Raw genomic sequence first — 22323 nt, 5'->3', positions numbered from 1 at the left:
AAATTCATTTCATCTCAATCTGTAGCCACTTTCAAATACAAAAACTAACACGCACCCCTATTCAAAATGATCATGTCCTGTTTGTGAACTGCTGAGGAAACACCTGTTCGATACATATTCTATTGTCATGGGCGCATACTCGGAGTCTCTGTGTGCGCATAATAATACGATACCTCACGTTTGCATGAACGGGCAAGCCGTATTGAAAGTGTTGCGAACATTATGCAAATCGGTGCTAGAAAGAAATTTTCTACCAGGATAGACCACACCCGATCTTCCCAGTTCTTTTTCACGCTTGCCAAGAAGTTACTATCTGCCGGAGGAAAAAAATGCCTAAGATATAGCTCGTGGTTGCTGGAGCTTGTTTTTGAAAATGAAAACATCAAGCGGAATTCTAATTTTGTGGTTTTCCGTGGTAATCTCTGTGGTTCAGGAGGGTGCCACGAGTAGAAATGGCCTCCCGAGAACTCGGCGGTTCTTGAAGCCAGGTGTACCGGTAAGCTTACTGTTCCAGAATCAGTTAATATAAGTTTACTGCTGGTGGCTGACATAGTTCGTCAGACAGGTATCCCGCGTGAAGCTGGACTTCTGTTTGTGTGTGTGTTCTTTTTTATATTCAATATGTTGATGTCACCTTGTGAAAGTCTTGAAACTCTATGTTCTGAAATTTGATGTTCTTTTCTATTCCCATACCATGGTTATGGAGAGTGGATGGAATCATGACATGCATGATGTATTTTTTTTTTTTTTTTGCAGATAAACGGTAAGGAAATTTGCATGTTGTCGGATTAACATCGTGAGAACAATGAGAATTTGTCTTAAAATCATCAACCCTATCACTTGCCTAACATATTTCCTTAAGCCACAATCAAACTACAAATTTATATGATCAGTACATTAAGATTTGCTCCAACTTTTTGCACGCAAAACGATTAGGTAGTACAAAAAGGTAAGATTAACATTCTATACAAGAGTTGAGAGAATAGCTGGTGCCACACATTACAAGTAAAAGTGTTTTCTTGACTTTCATTTACGCAGGTATTCTGTTAGCATTTCTGTATTTGTAAGTTAACGGAGTACTTAAACCAAATGATCGACTAGCTCTATCTAATTTGGTTGGACATAATCACGATTATCCTTCTACATTTGCAGCTAACCAATGACAGATCCATAAAATTGCGTGTTCTACGTCACCTTGGGAACGGTAAGTATTATGATTAAGACATTGACATAATTTCCATGAGGATTTTGACAAAACCGCTCATTTGGCATGATTCATAACGTTCATTTAAAACATGATTAAGAATCGTCGGGTCTCTAGAGTGCAAACATCTTAAATTTGTATGTCATCCTCAGCAAGGCTTGCTTACATTAGCGAAATAATCGATGAATGCTGTTAGTTTTGTTAGTTACAAACGTTTTAAGATCATTTACCGATTCGCTTTGCTATTTCTTTTTAACTCATAATGATGTTTTTCTTTTGGGTTTGTGTGTTTGTTTGTTTTTTCAGCGCTATACTTCGTCCGATTCGCCAATGTTTTATAACTCTGCTTTCAAATCATTTTGCTTGCAGCGTTGCCACCAAACTCTACGGAATATAACCTAAAGAGGCGATCTGCAAGAGTAAGTGTCGTCAGGGAGAGAGAGAGAAAGAAAAGAAACGACTGAGACCACAGAATTATATTGTGAGAACAATACCAATGAATACTCTAGGTCATTTTTCACCATCGGTATCAGATGTTATAAGTATTCCCATTGACAAAAACTGTAACACACCAGAATAAAAGTTGTGCAAAGAGGAAACTTAGGCAATGAAAAAGAAACACTCTGCACAGTAACTAATATCCATTAAGTACTAAATCAAAGTATTGTGATGGGTAGTATACGTACCTTTCCCATATATTTTCAAAGTAAATGCTTCCTTTGGAATAGTTGCAGCATCGCTGACTAGATTTGGTGGTTTGTTTCATCTAGCTGCTCCTGGGTAATAAATACTCAGTTTTCGCTGTGTGGCTGTGTGTGTGTGTGTGTGTCTGTCTGTCTGTCTGTCTGTCCGTTTGTGTCTATCAAAACATATCCTATAACGTAGGCCTGAAACAGAAGGTCATATACAATGTACTTTTTGATAAAGCTCTTTGTGATATTATTGTCAACTGGTAATGATTAGAGTCATTCCTTTTCACCCCATTTTCTTACTAGACTTGTGTTTCTCTTCTCATTTTCTTTTTCGCGCCGTATTTTTCATCACCATCTTGTAGCCGGGAAATTTACAACCACGCCCATGTCCTCCGAATTCGTTCCGATGCAGCAATGGTCAGTGCATTCCCGCCAACCAGGTCTGCGATGGACGGTTGTACGACTGCCAAGGTGGAGAGGTATATAAGCATCCGTTGATCTTGTGTTTCCAAACGTTGCTATCTATTAAATCAAGGCGAGGATGTGACATCCTTTTGAGATATAATTCCATTCCACGGCAGAAGTTTCGTCTTAAACTGACAAAAAGAAAGTCAAAGAATTCTGAAGTTTCACGTTTTCACCGAACAGCGATAACGGTTGCAAATACACAATGAGTTAGCAGTGGCGACGATATCGTCACCTCACTCGTACTGGATCATGGATACTGAATACTGTCTCACATACAATAGGCATTCCAGATGACACCATGCCGAGTGTTTATGTTTATGGTTGAGTTCAATGATTATATCAAATTGTTAAAGCAGTTCATACAGTATTAAAAGTTATTATCAGCTGTATTTCAATCAACTCATATCAACCTACTTTGAAAAGACGTATACTCTGTCAACTGTTGAGAAGGGCTGAGAAGATTTCCTTCCCAACGTAGTTTGAAAAGCAATTTCAAACACTTCAACTCACCAAAACAAATGTGAGACCAGGGCTAAAGGACTTTTAAATCACTCTTTCAAATTCGCCAACACCTCGTACGTCTAGTCCAAAGCATCTCTAGTTATCTCCATTGATAGATAGATAAAACAGACATAAATAGACTTCATAAATGACAGGGTATTTCACTTGTAGTGATAGGAATTAAGCTAGTTGGATTTCCTCGATAAAGAGGGACATGGAATTGAAACAGATCAGAGCAATTAGTCATTGGCATCGTAATGTTTAATTTGTGGGATCTTAATAAGAGTGCAGCTATGACGTTTCTTTGAAAAGGACGAACAGAGTTGCCCCCAGACGGCTTGCCCAGCTGACATGCTGCAATGCCAAGGCGGCAAGTGCATCCCGCCCTACTGGCTGTGCGACCTCGTGGAAGACTGCCCCGATGGTCGAGACGAGGTGGCCTGCGCGCAGAGGCGATGTGGCGACGACGAGTTCCGGTGCCGAACTGGTGAGTCGATGTTGAGGCGGAGAGGCGTGTCCGCCTTCAAACGCCCTGCAACTCCTTGATAATCTACGTGGATACAGTTCTCGGTAACCTTGGTAATGTTCCAGGAAGGTGGGAGAGCCATCAATGGCTTCCTCTTTCCTTGGTCCTCTTGCCATGCTTGCACAAAAGTTGAGACCAAACATAACTCAGAATATCAAACATAAGTCTCTGGATATTCCATGTTAATTGGTTGACTTATGTTTGATATTCTTACTTATGGTTGACCTCAACTTTTATGCAATAGGGCCTTGGACTCATTTTCTTTCCTTTTTTTTTCAATTGCTTCTTTCCTTCTTATCATTCTGAGCTGTACACATCTCCATTCATGCAATCCTCCTCGCTGAGGGCGTTATTGGCTGTTTCTCAGGTATAGTATAAACTTGATAACGTAGAATGCTCAAAACGCCATCAAGCCAGTTAACCTGAAAATTTTATAGGTTGTTGTCTTCACATGCGTTTTGTTTAAAAGTTTCTTATCATCTAACCTTTTCATTCGTTCTCTATTCATATTGATGTTCATAGTCTCTTAATTCTCCCTCTAGGATCATGTCTGCCCGGTGAGTGGGTGTGTGATGGGCAGGTTGACTGTCATGATGGGGATGATGAGCAAGCCTGTCTGGAGAGTGGCTGCCCTGACGGAGGGTTCAGATGCAACAACGGCGCCTGCGTTCTCGAGGTGAAAAAATTAGCGAAGTTTGGACAGAGCAAAACGTTCTTTCCTGACAGCATCTTTCAATTGCTTAAAGGCCAAGATCTATAGGCCTATATATATGTTTTGAAAATTCGTTTGGCGTAGCTACAACATCCCTATCGAGATGTATATTTCATGCCTATACAGTATAGCGATGTGATTTTTCTAACTTCATTGTGAGAAAATTTGATAAACCTGTTGTGAATGATGCCTTTTTTGACAGGGAAAGATACAGAGATGCGTATTTTAACCTTTGCCGCGCGCCTGGGACAGGACGCTTTGGAGGCCCATGTTTAGCCTTCTAATCGCTCTTCGAAACAAAAAAGTGGGAAGTGGCGGGGGTATGAATCAATCCTTTGAGCACTGAGTGCAAATTTGCACGGAAAACCCCAAGGCATTGAACACACTATCCACAGTCGCCGACACAGAAAGGTTTAATCCTAATGTCTGCAGACTCTGGTGAAAGATCTTTCCAGACTATATTGTAGAGTAACATATTCTATATCATTTTCTATTCATATCTCTACAAAAAGAAAGATAAGAGTTCCTAACTCGAGCCTTGTCTGACACCACAACAACAAAATTAGTACAGGCTAAATAAGTTTTTTTTTTTCATGTATCGACATAATATATTATATACGAAAATGGAAACACCACACTTGAACAGCTTGATACAATGTCCTGTTCAAGAAAAACAGAAATTAATATAAATTCATTCTTAAATCGTTTCACTTTGCAGGCACACGTTTGTGACGGCATACATGATTGTTACTACGGCGAGGATGAAGAAAATTGCGCCCTCAACGAGCCCTGCCAGGGTCGCTTTCGATGTGACAACAACGAGTGTGTCACGTTATCCCAGGTCTGTGACGGCCGCTATGACTGCAACTACGGCGAAGACGAACATGGGTGCTATGAATGCCGTGAGCTTTGTTATAATCTGCAATATCACCATTGACATGATACGGCAATAATAGCAGCAGTAGTTATAATAGTTGTGCATAGCATTGGTAGCAGAAGTAGTTATAATAGTTGTGTAATAATTATATGGCATTAGTAGCAGCAGTAGCTATAATTGAAGAGCTTGCTTCCGAAAGGCGCTAAATCCACTGAGAAATGACGGATTTAACGCCTTTTGGAAGCAAGCTCTTCAATTATTGTGTACTAATCATATGGCATTAGTAGCAGCAGTAGTTACGATAGTTGTGTAATAATTATGGTGTATCTATTTCAATGGCTGTCATTGAAATAATTAGCCGGTAAAGATTTCAGATATTACCCTCACTCATTAGAGCATAATGGTCTTGTGAACGACTATCCACGCTACCGCTTCCCCATGAAATCAATGATGGGTAGCTTTTTGATGGCTCTCCATTGTGAGAGTGTGAATTCGGCGTCGGTGGCGAGATGAAGTCTTTTTGTGTGACTAAAATCCAGCGACATAGCCAACATAAATTATTCCTTTTCCCCATGCTCTGTAGCAAAATCTGTAGAGAAGCTAGATATTATGATCCTCGCACTGTGCTAGGTTGTCTAGAAATTACTTTTACGTTTTTGAATGTTTGCCACACCTGTTATAACCAAGACCTTCAAGCATTACACAATATCCAACAAATTAATGTAGAGATATAATACATTTGACAATTGTTTGATATAACATGCACATATTTTCATTGGAAGATGAACTACAGATATCCATTCTACATGGACTAATTAAATGGGAGTTAAAAGTCGGACAACGCACTTAATCTGGCGCACACACAACATGACTCGCAAGCAGTTTTGATATTCCAGACTTTCCATGTGGAAGACCACTATCTGTCGTTTGCAATGTCTTTGTTTACTGTAACCCTATTTACGAATTTTACAAAATTAGAATTCTTTGTGCATGGCTAGTGTTTGAAAACGATGATTACACTTTGTCTTTCCAGGAACCGATGAATTTCAGTGTCGAGAAGGAGTGTGCATTCCTATATTGGCTGTGTGCGATGGAGAAATCGACTGCAGTGAAGGTTTGATTTAGAATTGTTCTTTTTTTTCCTCAGGAAAAATACATCCCACTAAAGAAAAGTACTCTTAAGTTGTCAGCATAAGCTGAATATCCATTTGACTACACCGAATCAAGTTGGTCAGGGAATCAGACTGTACTTCATTTCATTTGAATCCGAGAGTTTAGTCTCAACTGCGGGGACAATGTTTTAAATGTGTGAGACACCGTTACGTAAGAACTGGTGTCAACAGCATCTAGGTTTTAATAGCTATGCACTACCGACTCTCTCTCTCTCTCTCTCACACACACACACACACACACACAAACAAATATATATATATACATATACATGTATATATAGAGAAAAAGAGACATGCGCTATAACATAACTATTATGTATTATATATATATATATATATGTATAACATATAACTATTATGTATTATATATATATAAATATGTATATGTATATATGTTAAGTAATAACATTTGTGATTCGCTTAAATATCTTTAGTATTTTCACTCATCTGGTGGAATTTTCTTGTTCACCTTGTTTCAGGGGAGGACGAGAATAATTGTCTGACTCGCCCAAGATGTCCGGGTCAATTTGAATGCTCAAACGGTCGATGCCTCGGGCACCGATACATCTGTAACGGGCGAGAGGAATGCCCCCTGGGGGAAGACGAGATAAACTGTCCAGGATCGCCCACCTGCAGGAACGATGACTTTCAGTGCATCGACGGCTCATGCGTTCATCATTCAAATGTCTGCGATGGTGAGCGCCAATGTGTGTCAGGCGAGGATGAGCGAGACTGTCCGTGCAGGGGCGACCAATTCGACTGCGGCGCGGGGGAATGTGTGTCTGCGCTGCGTGTCTGCGACGGGCGTACGGACTGTCCACGTGGCAACGACGAAGAAAACTGTCCAGTTGTTGGAACAGATGATGATGGCTGCTCCGGTCAGTTCCGCTGTAAAGATGGTGCGTGCGTGTCGACGGACAGTGTCTGTGATAGATTCTTTGACTGCGTGGGCGGGGAGGATGAGGACGACTGTGTGATGACAAAGTGTGGAGACGAGTTTCAGTGTAAAGATGGCGCCTGTATCGCAGCCGAGATGATGTGTGATGGGCGTGAAGATTGTCTAGGAGGAGAAGATGAGGAGTCTTGCAGGGACCTTCCGCCTTGTGACACAAACGTTAACCTAAAGATGTGCAGCACTGGACAGTGTGTGACCAGCAGCGCCTTCTGCGACGGGTGGGTTGATTGCTACGGGGCCGTTGACGAGGCTGAATGTCCGGACATCCCGACGTGTGATGGGTTCTTCATGTGTAGCCTCGACTACTGTATTGAATCGGAGAGGATATGCGACGGAGTAACAGACTGCGCCGACGAGAGAGATGAAACCACAGTTCTTTGCGCTGTTGGTGCAACCTGCCTCGACGGATTTGAGTGCAACGACGGTCAGTGCATTGACGTGGCGCAAGTCTGCAATGGGAGAAACGACTGTTCTCAGAGGGAGGACGAAGAGAACTGTCCGGAGATTGAGGAATGTCAGGAATTTACCTGCAATGACGGTTCGTGTATTGATGTTTCACGGGTTTGTAATCGACGCACAGACTGTCCAGGTGGTGAGGACGAGAACAATTGTCCTGCGGAATGTGAAGATTTTGAATGTAATGATGGTTCGTGCATTCCCCTGTCAATGGTGTGTGATCGGCGACGAAATTGCCGCGATGGCGAGGACGAGGCAAATTGTCCGGAAGAATGCCTCGGGTATGAATGCTCCGACGGCAGTTGCATCGATACTGCAGACGTATGCAATGACAGGTTTGACTGCCTGGGAAGAGAAGACGAAGACAACTGCCCTACAAGCTGTTCGGATTTCTTGTGCAGTGATGGGGTCACGTGTATCGACTCTTTGCGACAGTGCGACGGACGCGCTGACTGCCCGGGAGGAGACGATGAGCGCGGCTGCGCGGGTGTCAGCTGCTTCAACGGTTTCCGTTGCAGGGATGGAACGTGCATCCAGTCTGAACAACTCTGTGATGGTTACTCCGATTGTGAGGATAGATCCGACGAAGACGCTGCTACGTGTGTATATGATGGAGGTTACGATCACGGATATAACCAGGGATACACACAAGGGTATGATGAGGGACATGATGGTTACGAATCAGAGTCTAGCTATCGCGAGAGCTACCATCAAGAGCCAGTTTATCAGGTACCAGACTGCTACAATGAGTTCCAGTGTGAGGATGGACGATGCATCTCCACAGAAAATGTGTGTGATGGCTACTTCGATTGCCTTGGTAGGGAGGACGAGGAAAATTGTGATTTTGATATCCAAAATGACTGTCCTGGAGAATTTGCCTGTGACGACGGCACATGCATTCCTTCAGTAGCAGTTTGCGATGGCATTGTCAACTGCTATGACGGAGAAGATGAGAGCGGAAATTGCGACTTCACGAGCCCATGCCACGATAGTTTCCAATGTGACAATGGTCATTGCATCCCCAACGAAGCTGTCTGTGATGGCCATAGAGATTGCTATGATGCGGAAGATGAAGACGCAGCGAGGTGTGCCAACAACATTTGTGGGTTCCGATGTAGTACTGGGAACTGCATACCTCGGGGATATCTCTGCGACGGTAAGCAAGACTGCTATCACGGCGAAGACGAAGCTCGGATCGAGTGTCCAGTGACCAGCCCCTGTGATGGCTTCCTGTGCGGCGATGGCACATGTATCCCGGACAACCGGGTGTGCGACAACTACAAAGATTGTCCGGATAGGGAAGATGAGAGCGCGTGTAACATACAACAGTGTCCAGGACAATTCAACTGCCAAACTGGCTTCTGCATAGACACCCGGTATGTTTGCAATGGACGAGAGGATTGCTCAAATGGTCTGGACGAACTGGGGTGTAATTTACAAGGATGCGATGCCTCTGAATTCGAATGCTATAATGGACTATGTATCTCTCTGGCCCTCGTTTGCGACGGACTGCCCGACTGTTCAAGCGGTGAAGAAGAATCTGATTGTCCGGAGACAACGTGTGTCGGACAGTTTCGGTGCGACCGAGGGAACTGCATCTCGGCTTCGTACGTATGCAACGGGAGGCAGGACTGTGAAAATAACGAAGACGAGTTACATTGTCCGACTCGTGAGCCTTGCGAATTTGAATGCAACAGCGGCTTTTGCCTGATGCGGGCTCAGGTGTGTGATGGGATTGGAAACTGTGCCGAAGGTGAAGACGAAGCAAATTGTCCTATCACCGACGAATGTTCAGGAGAATTCGCTTGTGATGACGGAACTTGCATTGGGAGATCCTCTCTGTGCGATGGTTATAGGGACTGTCTTCGGGGAGAGGATGAACGACGAGGTAGTTGTGGTATTACCGGAGGGTGCTCAGGGGAGTTTCAGTGCAGCGATGGATCTTGCATTTCCGTGTCGAGAGTCTGCGATGGCTACAGAGACTGCCCTGGACGAGAAGATGAGGACAGGTGTGAAATCCCCCAGCAGGATCAGGCACGGCCAGATATTTGCACTGACGGGTTCCTCTGCAGCACAGGTGCTTGCATCCCCATCACGTCCGTGTGCAATGGCATCCGGGATTGTTATGGAGGTGAGGATGAAAAGCCCGGAGTCTGTGCAATTACGTCGCCCTGTTCAGGCGGTCAGTTCCGCTGCGATGACAACTCGTGTATTGATGAAGACCGAGTCTGCGATGGCTTCAAGGACTGCTCTAGGCGAGAGGACGAAACCAACTGTGACTTGCGCGGCCCTTGTCCCGGTCAGTTTCACTGTGGCGAAGGCAACTGTATCGATCTACGACTCAGGTGTGATGGGCGTGGTAATTGTGCCAACAAGAAGGACGAAAGCGGCTGTGGTGCAGGAAACGGCTGTACCTCTGCGGAGTTTGAATGCTACAATGGCATTTGCATCAGTGCTAGCCTAGTGTGCGACGAAATACCAGACTGCGCTTCAGGGGAGGATGAGGAAGGGTGCCAGCAAGGCTGCGGGGACCAGTTCGAATGCAATCGAGGAAACTGCATTCCTCACACTTATGTATGCAATGGTAGATCCGACTGCCCGGAAGGGGAAGATGAAAAAGGCTGCGTAGAATGCGGCTTTCAGTGTGACGACGGTGTGTGCATCGTCATCGAGCAGGTGTGCGATGGCAATCCTGATTGTTCGCGAGCTGAAGACGAAGACAGCTGTCCTTTTGTTGGCGGGGAGCAGTGTCCCGGGAAATTTACCTGTCAGAACGGGTACTGCATACCGGAAACAGCCATCTGCGACGGGGTTCCGGATTGCTACGACAGCGAAGATGAGGAAGACTGCCCGGAAGAAAACATTGGGTGCCCTAACGGATTTCGATGCGGCAATGGATATTGTGTCCCCCAGGCAGCCGTCTGCGATTCCCACGAGGATTGTCGCGGGGGTGAAGACGAGCTGGGATGCCCTCTAGTTGGATGTGGGAGCGAGGAGTTCGAGTGTTCAGATGGTACCTGCTTCCCTCAGTCTTACGTCTGTGATGGTTTCTATGAAGACTGCTCCGGAGGAGAAGATGAGCAGAACTGTGGACTGGAGAACCTTTGTGGCAGAGATCAGTTCCAGGTATGAAGGAATAGTCAACCAGTGATTTTTTTTTTTTTTTTATTCAGTGCATTGTTTAAGATCCTAACGTGTGTAATTCCTTTTCTATGAAATGCTTGTGTGACCCTTGAAATTCACATGGACAACGAATTTTCATGACAAAAAAAAGATGAGTTTAGTATAAAACATACACCAAAATACTTTTGACATGTAGCCAGAGAAATCCATTTCCCATTCCCTGATGCAGCTGATCGGGTCAAAATGTTAGCGCAAGTACTACAAGAATTTTCTTTTGGCATTTGCCGACTGATACTTGTGAATAGCCGATTTCCAAGAAAAACAAGTTCTTCGATTGAATAGTGGCAATGTCAAGTTTGGTTTTGCCTAGTAAATGTTTGTACGTATTATATTCATATTCATAATGACGTAACATTGAAGGAGAAAGAATGTCACATCTTCGTTTAATCGAGTCGGAAAAGGACTTTGCTCCATATTTGCGGTCCGCTACACCAAACAGACAAACTGGCAGAGAAACTGGCAGAAAAACAGTGTGACGAATATTTCTTGTTTTTACTTCCATCCCCCCTCACACACACACACACACACACACACGCTCAGTGTGAAAATGGAGTTTGCATTTCGTCAAACTGGCGGTGTGACGGGTTCTACCGAGACTGTATAAAGGGCGAGGATGAAGAAGGTTGCGGGTCAACGAACTTAGTGGACTGTGGCAAGGCGGAATTCAGGTGTAATGATGGGTCATGCATCCAAAGGGTATGTCCTATAAAACATCCTTGCGACATTAGGATTTGTAAGATCCTCTTTAGATCATCGATTTGAATGGACAGTAACATGATATTCCAGCCATGATTTCCACGAGGAACGCAAGGAAAAATGAAACGGCACGATAGGGATGTAGACAATCAATTGATATTAAAGAGGATTATGACAGTATAATGACATAGCTTGGAATATCCTCTTATTATCATCAATTCGAAAACGCCAGTGACATCATACGTAAACAACTTGCCAATTGCACTAAAAGATTTACATCTAAACTCTCTGACTTGCTGATTTTCCCTTTGAATATCAGGTGTGAATTGTCATTAACTTTTATTGAAGAGAACAGAATGGGGCAAATCATTTCTGTTGGTGACCGTTTCTTTTGATATGATGACAATCTCTCACTTTTTCTGTCCTGAATTCATACTTTTATCACTCCTATTTTTGAGGTAAGAGCAAATCAGAAACTATGGGAGGAAATTATTTCCATTCATTTTAGATTATCAATACAAGCCGTAAATGTTCAGGAATATGACATCTTACTTGTGGTGTCCTGGTGAAAAAAAAAAGAACTTTCCCCATACATTTGATGCAGAATGAAAATCTTTTGATATAGTATAACCATAAAGATAATATTGTATATCATTTCTAATCAGTTTTCTATGTTAAACCAAAATTCTACAGGTACAGTACTGTACTTCAATGATTGTTTTCTAATGTTTAAGACAGACATACATTACTTCGTTGCTGTCTTCTTTAATTGATAGATATTTTTATGTATTTATACTGTTTAACACTCATATAACCCTGCAAGACTCCAACAAGAATAAGCCGAATTATCTCATATATTTTTGATATCCATCTTGTTGTGAAGGACTATGTGTGTGACGGACAATACGAGGACTGCAGTGGAGGGGATGATGAATTAGCCTGCCCCAGTTCCTGCGGTGCCTTCGAGTTCGAGGTAGATATTCGTAAGAATTAGTTTCAGATATCAGTAATAACAAAGATGGGTTAGAATGATGGTACCAAAATCGCAGTGCATCTTTTTCAATAAAAAAAAATCCTTCGCCACAATTAAGGTCATAATGTATATTCTTCTAAGCAAAGAAACATACTATTATAGCCCTTTATGTTCTTTCAGTATAAGTGAATGCAGGCATTACACTTATTACCGGCGGCGTGATGCTATACGATTCTCATCTCATAGTCAAGACTTATCTCTCACAAGCAAACTGTACTAAATCTATTGTTTGGATGGTAGCTGGATAGAGTTTTTGTTTACTTGATTATCAACCGCCGAGAACTGTCGAAGAGGATTAAAGGAAGATGTTATGCAGTGAAAAAAACGTCACTACTTCTTTGAGGTCTTTGATTGAAGTTGCATAAACTTTAGGGAACAGTAGTCATTATTATATTTAACGCTGTAAACTATCCAAAATGAACATTATCATATTATCATCATTTTTATTCCTATAGAAATAATCATCTTCATCTAAAAGATATAAAATGTCATTATCATTATCATTGTTATGACATGTTTTCTTCATGAAGTTGCACTTTTTAATGAGCCCATTCGTGGATTCCCGTTGAAACGTTGATCAGTTGCCTGGTTTTCTGCCAGTTACTACAGTAGTAACAAGAGGTGATATGAAAATTTATCTTGACAGTGTGAGGACAAGACCTGTGTAGCTGCCCACCGCATGTGCGACGGTCGGCAAGACTGCCCGTACGGGGGTGACGAGATTGCGCTGAACTGCAACGATTTCCTTAATCTCGGTAGGTCCAACTCTTCACGTGGAATTCAAGAGTTGGGTATTAAACAAGTGAGGCGTAGATCTAACTTTTCGGCACTGCTTCTCAGGATTGACGTATGGAGTGCACTTAGCGCAAACGACTTTAAAAGGATGATAATAAGTTTTGGTTGAGATGGGGCTTCAGGTTGCCAACATTTGATGGGTTTTTTTTTTGTGAGATAATGATAAAATATCTTATGAACTACAACTGCTGTATATAAAAGCTCTCAGGTTTCTACAGTAAACACTTGATATAAATATATGTCTATCTGTTTTTCATCTTCAAACAAAACCAATACCATCTCTCATACCCGGGTACCACGAACTCTCCGTTTCCTTTTCATGAAGTTGATACGGACATTGGTGATGTTCGGTTTTGTTTTTTCAGTTGTTTGGCCATAGCACTAAATGTTTAACCATCAGTCTAATGGAAACGACAAGATATCGTGAATTCAAATTTTGCTCTTTTAGAGGAGTGCGATCCCCATTACGAATTCCGTTGCTATGCCGGGCAGTGCATCCCGAGGGAGGCGGTTTGTGACGGACGAAATGACTGCATAGGAGGAGAGGACGAGAGCCTTTGTCCCTCGCCGCAGGGTAAGTTCGGGGTTCAAATCCGCGTGTCTTTACGAAATCATTGCCTTCTCACAAATTGTATAGGTATAGAAGCATTTCCGGGTGCGAAATTCAGCATCTTTGTCTGTTTGTTGGTTCGTCTTTCGGCGTATTGCAGTTTAAAAATATGGCAAATCCCATGAAGCATTGCGGAACTAAAGCTGACGAGACAAACATATTTTGAGCATTAAAATGAAAAATGAAATATCAATGTCCTACAACAAGACAATGATATTTCACTTCAGAATATAGCAGTAGCTGAGCTTCTTCCATCTTTGGTTTAAAAAAACCCCACATCTTTTCCCAATGCCATTGATAGAGCGTAATGATATCCTTCTTGAATGATCATTTCTTTTTAAATCTAAGTTGTAACGTTGATTTCATTACTACACGGTATAATCTTTCAAATATCCACTCCTAAGGTGCCAGCACGTCTGTAATATATATATATATATATATATATATATATATATATATATATATATATATATATTATGTATGTATATGTATATATAATTATCTCAAAGAAATGAACTTAGGCAATCTTATTCAAAAAAAAAATGTCAAAAGACAGAGTCATCAAATGTATTTTTTTTTTCTTTTGCTAGGATCAACATGTCACGAGTGTTGTGTGATTAAAAAAAAACGCATTGTGAATCTATCTCTATAATTCCTCTTTTTCCCTAGACACCAGCGACGGACTCTCATACATGCTGTCTCAGCTAAATGAAGACTTGGAGGATCTGGTCGACATGTTGGGGAAAGGTGGGTTTGTTCAAACGGTCTGCTTGTTATAAGCCATTTTAAAGATGCATTCACTGTCGAACTTTAAAATTGCGTTCAGGAATGCCGCCATGTTAAGCCAAGTGCAATGCTGTTTTCTCTTTGTTTTTTGTCTACCCTATTTGCTGTGTGGGTATTAGTATGTGTGTATGTGCGTGTGTGTGTGTTTGTGTTTGTATATATGCATGTAGAAATGTATATATGTAACCATACAGCGTAATCGCCACGTAGTTAGTAACCGTCATGATGGACCAACAGGGTACATATACATAACAGCATAGACATCCGAGCAGACGAAATGGCAAGAGTTACAGCTTTGCAAAAACACTTTGATTAAACATATCTTAGTGTCATAGATATTCTAAGGGGTGCAAAAACATATATCATTTACCAGTGACAAGTAAATTCCCTTTACCGCTTTCAATAATGATTATAGATGGTCAGGGAGCGGTATACAGTGCGAGTGGACTAGCGAACACTTTGTACGACATCGAGGAGGCGTTAAATCGTGCAGGTATGTATATGGTACAACAGCAATTATCTTTCTAAGATTTATCAAAAAGAAAGAAATAGAGAAATTTGTTCATCTCAGACTTTTACCTCAGGGAGGATTTTGTGATCAAATCAAACGTAAGAGTAACTGTGATAGAATTTATTTTAGTTGCGGTCATAAATTTTTAAGTTACATCGACCAAGGCATTTTTCCGCCGATTCATCAAACCCGTCACAGAACATTCACAAAGCAATTACAACATTCTCAGCTCATCAAATCAAGTAATCACTTCAAATTTCAAACAACAAGAAAGAATATTTATCTCTAATTTACAAAGATAAGAGTCGTTTAAGTGGTCGAAGTAAGAAACTTGCGTTAAATCTTCATGTGCCTCGTTTGCACGGTTAGTTAGTTTCCTTTGTAACATTCGAACAAAATACAACCCCCAAAACGGAGTGTTTGTTGATAAAATCTGAACAGTAGAGGGCGTTGAGTTGAAAATGACAAGTACAGATGCGCATTCTACGTACGTCACAAGATTCATAATACATCCCTACACTGAGAAATATACATTGTATATCTCTGCATTGCCATATCTTGGCCAGTACTACGGTTCTCCTTAGCCATTTGCATTTCAAATTCAGTTTGGTTCAAGGTCGTGGAAAAGAACTAACCTTAGAGTTTATATTGTTCTCGTAAACCTGAAAACCACATCGCACTTTGGAATATCGATCGACAGTATTCTTTCCCAATTTGCTCCTTTTATCCCAAAGCAAAGGCGCAAGAACTTTTGACCTTCTTGCCAAATTTATTAAAGAATTGCTTTGATAAGGATGTACGTCGCAAAGAAGCCAATATCGTACAACTTATCTCTTGCCAATAGATGAAATCAAGATTTAAAACGGGGGGGGGGGGGGGGGTGGGTAGTCTAACCATCACCGTCTCATCTGCAATGCCACTCCTTTTCCATTAAATTGTATCCTTTTTTTTCATACATTTCTGCAGAAGAATACGTAACTCCCGACAGGCGAAGTGAAAACATTATTTCGCCCGCTTTGGTTCCGGTTGGCTCAGAAGATAATGATTTGGTGAAGAAAGGCGAGGCGGACGTCCCTGCCAAAAGCATCGAAACCAGCGTGAAGTTTCCCGCCCGGACGGGAGGGAATGAAAAGTCTGCTACATGGCGGTCGCACGACGCCGCCGAGGCTTCAGGCGCTCGAGAAGTCATGGAAACCGATACGTTCCCTTCCCTTACGAGGGTCGTCAGCCCGTCGAAAGACGCCCGACGCGAGTTAGATCGGCTGGCGAACTTGGCAGGAGCGCTGTCACGAAAGTTAGCCCGACGTGAGAACGAGGGCATCAACGGTATCCCGAAATCCAAAGATGTGGAAGATAGGGATGATGTCACAATGGACCAGTCCATGCTCCCGTCCTATGGATTACTGCAGCGAATAATAGTGTTGGAACATTCCATGATGAATAGGGAGAGAAGATCGCTGAGAGAGCGATAGTATCGTTGTCCGACTGGTGATAGCCAGCTTTGCTCCTGGTATTATTTTCCCTTGTTTGTCATTGTTTATGACAAGTTTGTCGAAACCAAGGTTAGTAATCAACAACAAAATAATGCCGAAGTTGAATTCAGCAAACAGGGTAAACGTAATGAGTCATATAATCATTAGCATCACTATTACATCCAATACTCAAGCAACCACAAGTCTGCCATAAGGATTCGTTCACATAGAAGTATTCGGTATTCGCTATTCGCTATTCGCTATTCGCTATTCGCTATTCGCTGTTCGGGCACCGAGTACGCCGTCACCCTCACCGTCAACTAACCATCCCATGCAGTGAGGATTTCTTCCTCCTACATCCCAGCAAATCTTATTAACAATTTCTAAACTGCATCAGAATGTCAGTCTACATGCTTATTTTTGCTAAAGGGCAAATCCAGACCAAAATTGTCAATATTTCATAAACGAGAGACGGTATACGCTGCAAGAAATCGAACAAGCTCGATTCCCACTTTGCTATACTATTCGCAGCTATTCGGTACTTTCGAATAGTGCCCTCTCATGTGAACCGGTGTGAGGAAATCCTATCGTTCGATTCAAGCTATTCGCGTGCCCTCGAAAACGAGCCCCGAATACCCGAATAGTATACTTCTATGTGAACGCAGCCTAAAGCAGCTTATTTTGGGGCAAAGCACGTCTCCTCTGAAAATGATATTTTTTTCAGAGTACTCACCTCTCTCTTACTTTGTAAAGTAAGGAATCGCGTCATCACCACGTTGAACTTGCATTCTAACATTGTCTTCTATTCTTAAAAACATAAGTCATTTGTATGTCCTAGGTAATGTTATACATATTGTTTTATTACTGATTTTAGTGCCTTTTATGATTTGTTTTATGAATCTTCTGTCATTTACTTGTGAAAAGTAAAATGCAGGACTTCATTTAAGTAGTGAGTCAATTGCCTTTACCTGTGCTGGTTTAGGAAATTGCGATGTTAATACTTTGGTCAAATGCATGTGCTTTTGGCCATTTGCATAATAAGTGTTGTTTGTGGAAGAAGTTTACAAATTCATTTCAGTTAATAAATTGACCGTGAACTAATAATGGCAGTACTATTTGGCTGTTTGTTCCATGAATGTTTATGAATTCTGAGGGGCAAAAACTGCACACTGTATCATGAAATTAGGACGTTGATTAATGTTACTTGACGTTTGAAAAATAATTATGTCCTTGTTGTGTAGAGCGAATGTGATTAAAAGAATTTCGGTCTAAACTTTTGGACAACAGAAATGCGAATATTTTTTTCAGAGTTTACACCAGCTAACATGTCGTCTTTCGAGCACAAAAGACACTAATCTCAGTAACATCACGAACAAGAGCTGATGAATGTGACATCACTTCCGCTGTCCTCTCATCGTTGTTACTTAAAGGGGAAGGCTAGTAACTGATCAGTGGGAATCAGTGGAAATGCTGGGAGATGATTGTTCCAATCCTTATGGGATTCATTCAAGAGTACATTGTATATCTATTGTTGTGTGAAAATTATTTGCTTCAGAATGGTCTCATATTCAAGTAATGTGCAGTTTAATGCCCCGTCACTGACCAGGGACGCTTACCTGGAAACATTAAACTGCACATTACTTGAATATGAGACTATTCTGAAGCAAATGATTTTCACACAACAATAGATATATAATGTACTCTTGAATGAATCCCATAAGGATTGGAACAATCATCTCCCAGCATTTCCACTGATTCCCACTGATCAATTACTAGCCTTCCCCTTTAAACATAAATGCAAGAATTGAAAAAAAAAAATGTTTCTGTTTCAACATTTTCGCGGTCTGATTTCTGTCCTGGAGAATAAGAGCTCAATGCCATCACAACCACGAGGGAACGCGTCTATATGAAAAGTCAAGAGCACTCTTAGACAATTGCGTTCAATGGCCTAAACATTGGAATAGTTATGGATACATAATTTTTCTCAGTTCTGTTCCCCGTTTTATCAAAAGATATAATCGATTGTAAATTCCCTCACTACACAGGCTGTCATATACTTATGATAGAAATCAACTATATAATCAATTACAACTCTACATAAGAACAGAGCCCTGATTTCTAGCATTCGAGTATTTTCATAGAATCACTCACAACATCAAAAGAAGTGTTGCTGCATATTGCTTATATGATTGTATCTTCCAAATGTACTTAGCTTGGAAGAAGCTTCTCCCTTTAATAAACGACGCCTCTGCAAATTGTATCCTACAAAGAAGACGCACGGTTAATGTGGGCTTGTTGTTCTCTGTGTATCACTAAACTTACATATGAGTACCATGTGACAGAGAGTACGTGAGAGCAGAGAGTGGATGATACGGAAATACAAAGATACTGGAAGTTTGAGAATGAGAAGAAAAAAGAGGGAAAGAGGTAAGGGAGAGCAGGTAAGAGGAGAGAGTGGGGAGGCAGAAATACGAATATATTGAGAGATAGAAAGGAGGAAAAAAGAAAGCAAGCCTTGCTCTCTTGTATGGAGAGAGACATTTTGACAGGGGGGGGGGAGGGAGAGGGGGAAGAGATACGAGGTTAGGAGAAAGAAAGAAAGAATAAAGGTTGTGTCGCGATCATGGCGTCTGCACGGATGTCCTTAGTCACTCGCTAGCTGCTGCGCCTTTATGCAACTTCGCATTATAGTTATTACTCATGTTTGATCCGATCCGCGGGAAATTCATAGTAGCATGTTGCGGAAGTTCAACAAGTTGCAGGCAATTTTGGGAGCAGTCTGGGGAGACCGGACGAGTCTGATTCATCAGCCCTCAACAATCAGGTTCTTGCAAATTTGTCCTCGAAAATGCTCCCCCTTTTTACTTTCTCATTTCTTTCACATCTTTCTTTCGTAAGTAACCCCCTTCTTAATATCTGCTTCTCTTATCCCCCTCTCCTTCGTCTTCATCTTCGTTATCGTAAACGCAGTCGTAGACGTAGTAGTCGTTAATATGTTCTTCTTCTGCTCATTCCTTTTACTTCTTTTCATTTCCTACCCTTCTTTTTGTCATTGTTGTTATTCCCCTATTCCATCTCTGGAATCATCAACATCAAGGTCATTTCTGTAATATGAATAGACCGTTTTTATAATGTGTTAAAATTTTCATGCCATTGACCCGCTCTTCTTAAATGAAATAAAAATGGTGGAATCCAGTTTGCATATATTACTTGTTGCTATGTCGCACAAGCCTTTCAGGTTTCAGGTTGTCAAGCACAACCTTTGTTTAAAAGGTACGCCTAAAATTTTAATAATAATATGTTACGATAGCAGCATATTGCTATACTCTTTTCTCACCTTCTGTTGATTTTCATGAAGAAAATTAGAGCTAGATGCCTTACCACATGACGTGAAAATTAGTCGGAGCAGGACCAAGTATATATCTGCATATGTGAATTGACTACCGACTGTAGCCTAATTCACAACGTTGAGTCGATATCCAACGAAAATTTCCCTCCGTTTCTCAACTTCACTTTCTGATTGGTAAGAAAACATTAGTTTTGTATGATCAAGACCGGCATTTGCGAAATTTAACCTATATGGCTCAAGAAGTATTCGATTTAAAAAGTCGTTCATTTCTCGTCAGTGAATTCTGATTCCGATAATTGGAAAATAATCAACCTGGCTGGGACCAAGTAAACTTTGGGCAACTTTATTGTTGTCATCGATGTGTCCTGTAGAGGAAGTGTAGAATACGAGTACATCATTGTAATGGAACGGAATGTAGAACAAATAATTTGTAACTCTCCGAACGAATATTCGATTACTTGGTGATCAAAGAATTTGACACGAACTAGTATTCGAACAGGGAGACAAAACTGTAGTGTACAAGTTGGTGGTCATAAACTGCGCATGAATGGGCAAAAAAGGTTAGATTTTTGTTTGATATTTGCTTCTTTGTTTTTGTGGCTGATTATTAATATGTTTTGTTCGATTTTGTGTGTGTGTGTGTTGTATTTTAGCAGAGTCATGTAAAGTCTGGATACAATAGTCTTGCAAGCAATTACAGCAATGATGATTCTAAACACCTTCTGCTATACAGAATCGTGGAGCATCAAGCGCAGCAATATTTGTTTTAATTATGTATATATATAAATATATATATTATACTAGTGTGTGTGTGTACGTTTTGGTGATTGAGAAAGCAATTACGACAAAAACAACGAATTAATCAGTTTAAACATAACATGTGTAATTTGCTACTTGTGTCATTTCCGAAACGGAAAGATGAGATTCTTGTGCGAATATTTCGACACAAAAATGCAAAAAAAAGAAAAATAATAATAACATCCAGGTCAGCAGAAAACTGAATCATTTCCACAGAGAAGGTACTGGATCGGCATACGTGATTACATGCTACTAAAACCTTCCATCGATGTGAACGATGTTAATTCCCCTTCATGAGAGAACGTATTATAATGCTAAGATATGATAAGTCATATCAGCAATAAAAAGAACAACACTTATAGAAAGCACGAACAGCAGTAAATCCATGAAGTAAAATACAGTGTAAAGGGTTCCAAGATCAATATTAATTACCAAACGAAATTTTAGTCAATCAAATCTGTTGGTCACACAGTGTTTCTCAATGATTCTACAAGCCACATTGTATGTTGGGGAAACTGCGATCCACGCGCACAGTTGAAAAAAAAACGGTGTTTTTCATTACATTTCTAAGAAAGCACAGCGGTAGCAGACATTATTTGGCTTTGTGAAGTAGAGAGTCGTGGAATGAAGACAATTAATATTATAATGATTCAAGTAATCAAGTACGGATTGCCACCGGTATAATCAGTCTCATCGCAATACGGATATATGTTATTTCTCATGCTTGTGCCCAACGCTTTCTTACTGTGACACCAGGGGGACATTTCATGAAGCATTTTGTCCGACAAAGTTGTCTGACAAATTTGCTCTCAGCCAATCAGATGCAAGGATTTCAGCAGCTTGTAACAGTTTGTCAGAAAAATATCCGACCAACCTGCTTCATGAAATGCCCCCCTGGAATGACGAAATACAAACAACAAAGTAGCAATCCCATCTCCTTAATATATAATGCCGTACTACAATGAAGATAGCAACTCAAGACTCATAAGGCAAACTGGGCAAACAAAATAAACCATAATTCCACTCTTCGTATTGATATACTTAATATAGCCTATCTTTATCTTTATATATTCATATTTTGTATGTTATCAATCTGTACGACAGTGCAGAGAATGGCATGTTTCAAATGAACACATAGAAATCAAGAAATTTGCGTCAATGTGCCCTGTGCTGATGTATCGTAAATTGATTATCATAGTTTATGTTTATATAGCCTACAACTGTACTGCTCCATATGATTCTACTTTGCAAATATCGACCTACGAGTTGACTATTTGCGTTGGACCCCATTTCAAGCATCCAATTTTATCCGCAATTGATCAACATTATAGGGTCGGTTCGACAACCGGCATAGAGTCTTAATTAATGAAAAGTTCGCATCTAAACGAACAGCACAGACAGTTCTATACATGTTTTTTTTTGCCATTCTTAAAAAGACCGCAACATTGTACATAAGTTTATTCAGTCAAGTTCTTGCGGCCCCTTACCATTTCACATAGGACCTAAACGAACGTAAAGTAGTTGTTG

The 22323-nt window shown here is 41.1% G+C and overlaps 1 protein-coding gene across 1 annotated transcript; it reads left to right on the top strand.

Annotated features, from left to right (window-relative positions):
- Positions 1-694: 694 nt before the first annotated feature.
- On the top strand, positions 695-16649 carry LOC139741963 (uncharacterized). Its single transcript, XM_071652530.1, has 16 exons — positions 695-707; positions 1574-1623; positions 2259-2375; positions 3178-3352; positions 3934-4067; positions 4822-5005; positions 6014-6094; positions 6632-6824; positions 6924-10689; positions 11287-11442; positions 12326-12415; positions 13122-13230; positions 13719-13844; positions 14550-14627; positions 15082-15159; positions 16144-16649. The coding sequence occupies exons 1-16, from the start codon at positions 695-697 to the stop codon at positions 16647-16649; spliced, it is 5856 nt and encodes a 1951-aa protein (XP_071508631.1).
- Positions 16650-22323: the final 5674 nt, after the last annotated feature.

Source organism: Diadema antillarum, unplaced genomic scaffold, assembly GCF_040938485.1.
Source record: "Diadema antillarum isolate AM-2024a unplaced genomic scaffold, OU_Dant_1.0 seq00000966_RagTag, whole genome shotgun sequence".
NCBI lineage: Eukaryota > Metazoa > Echinodermata > Echinoidea > Diadematoida > Diadematidae > Diadema > Diadema antillarum.
This window is presented reverse-complemented; position numbering and strand designations above follow the sequence as displayed.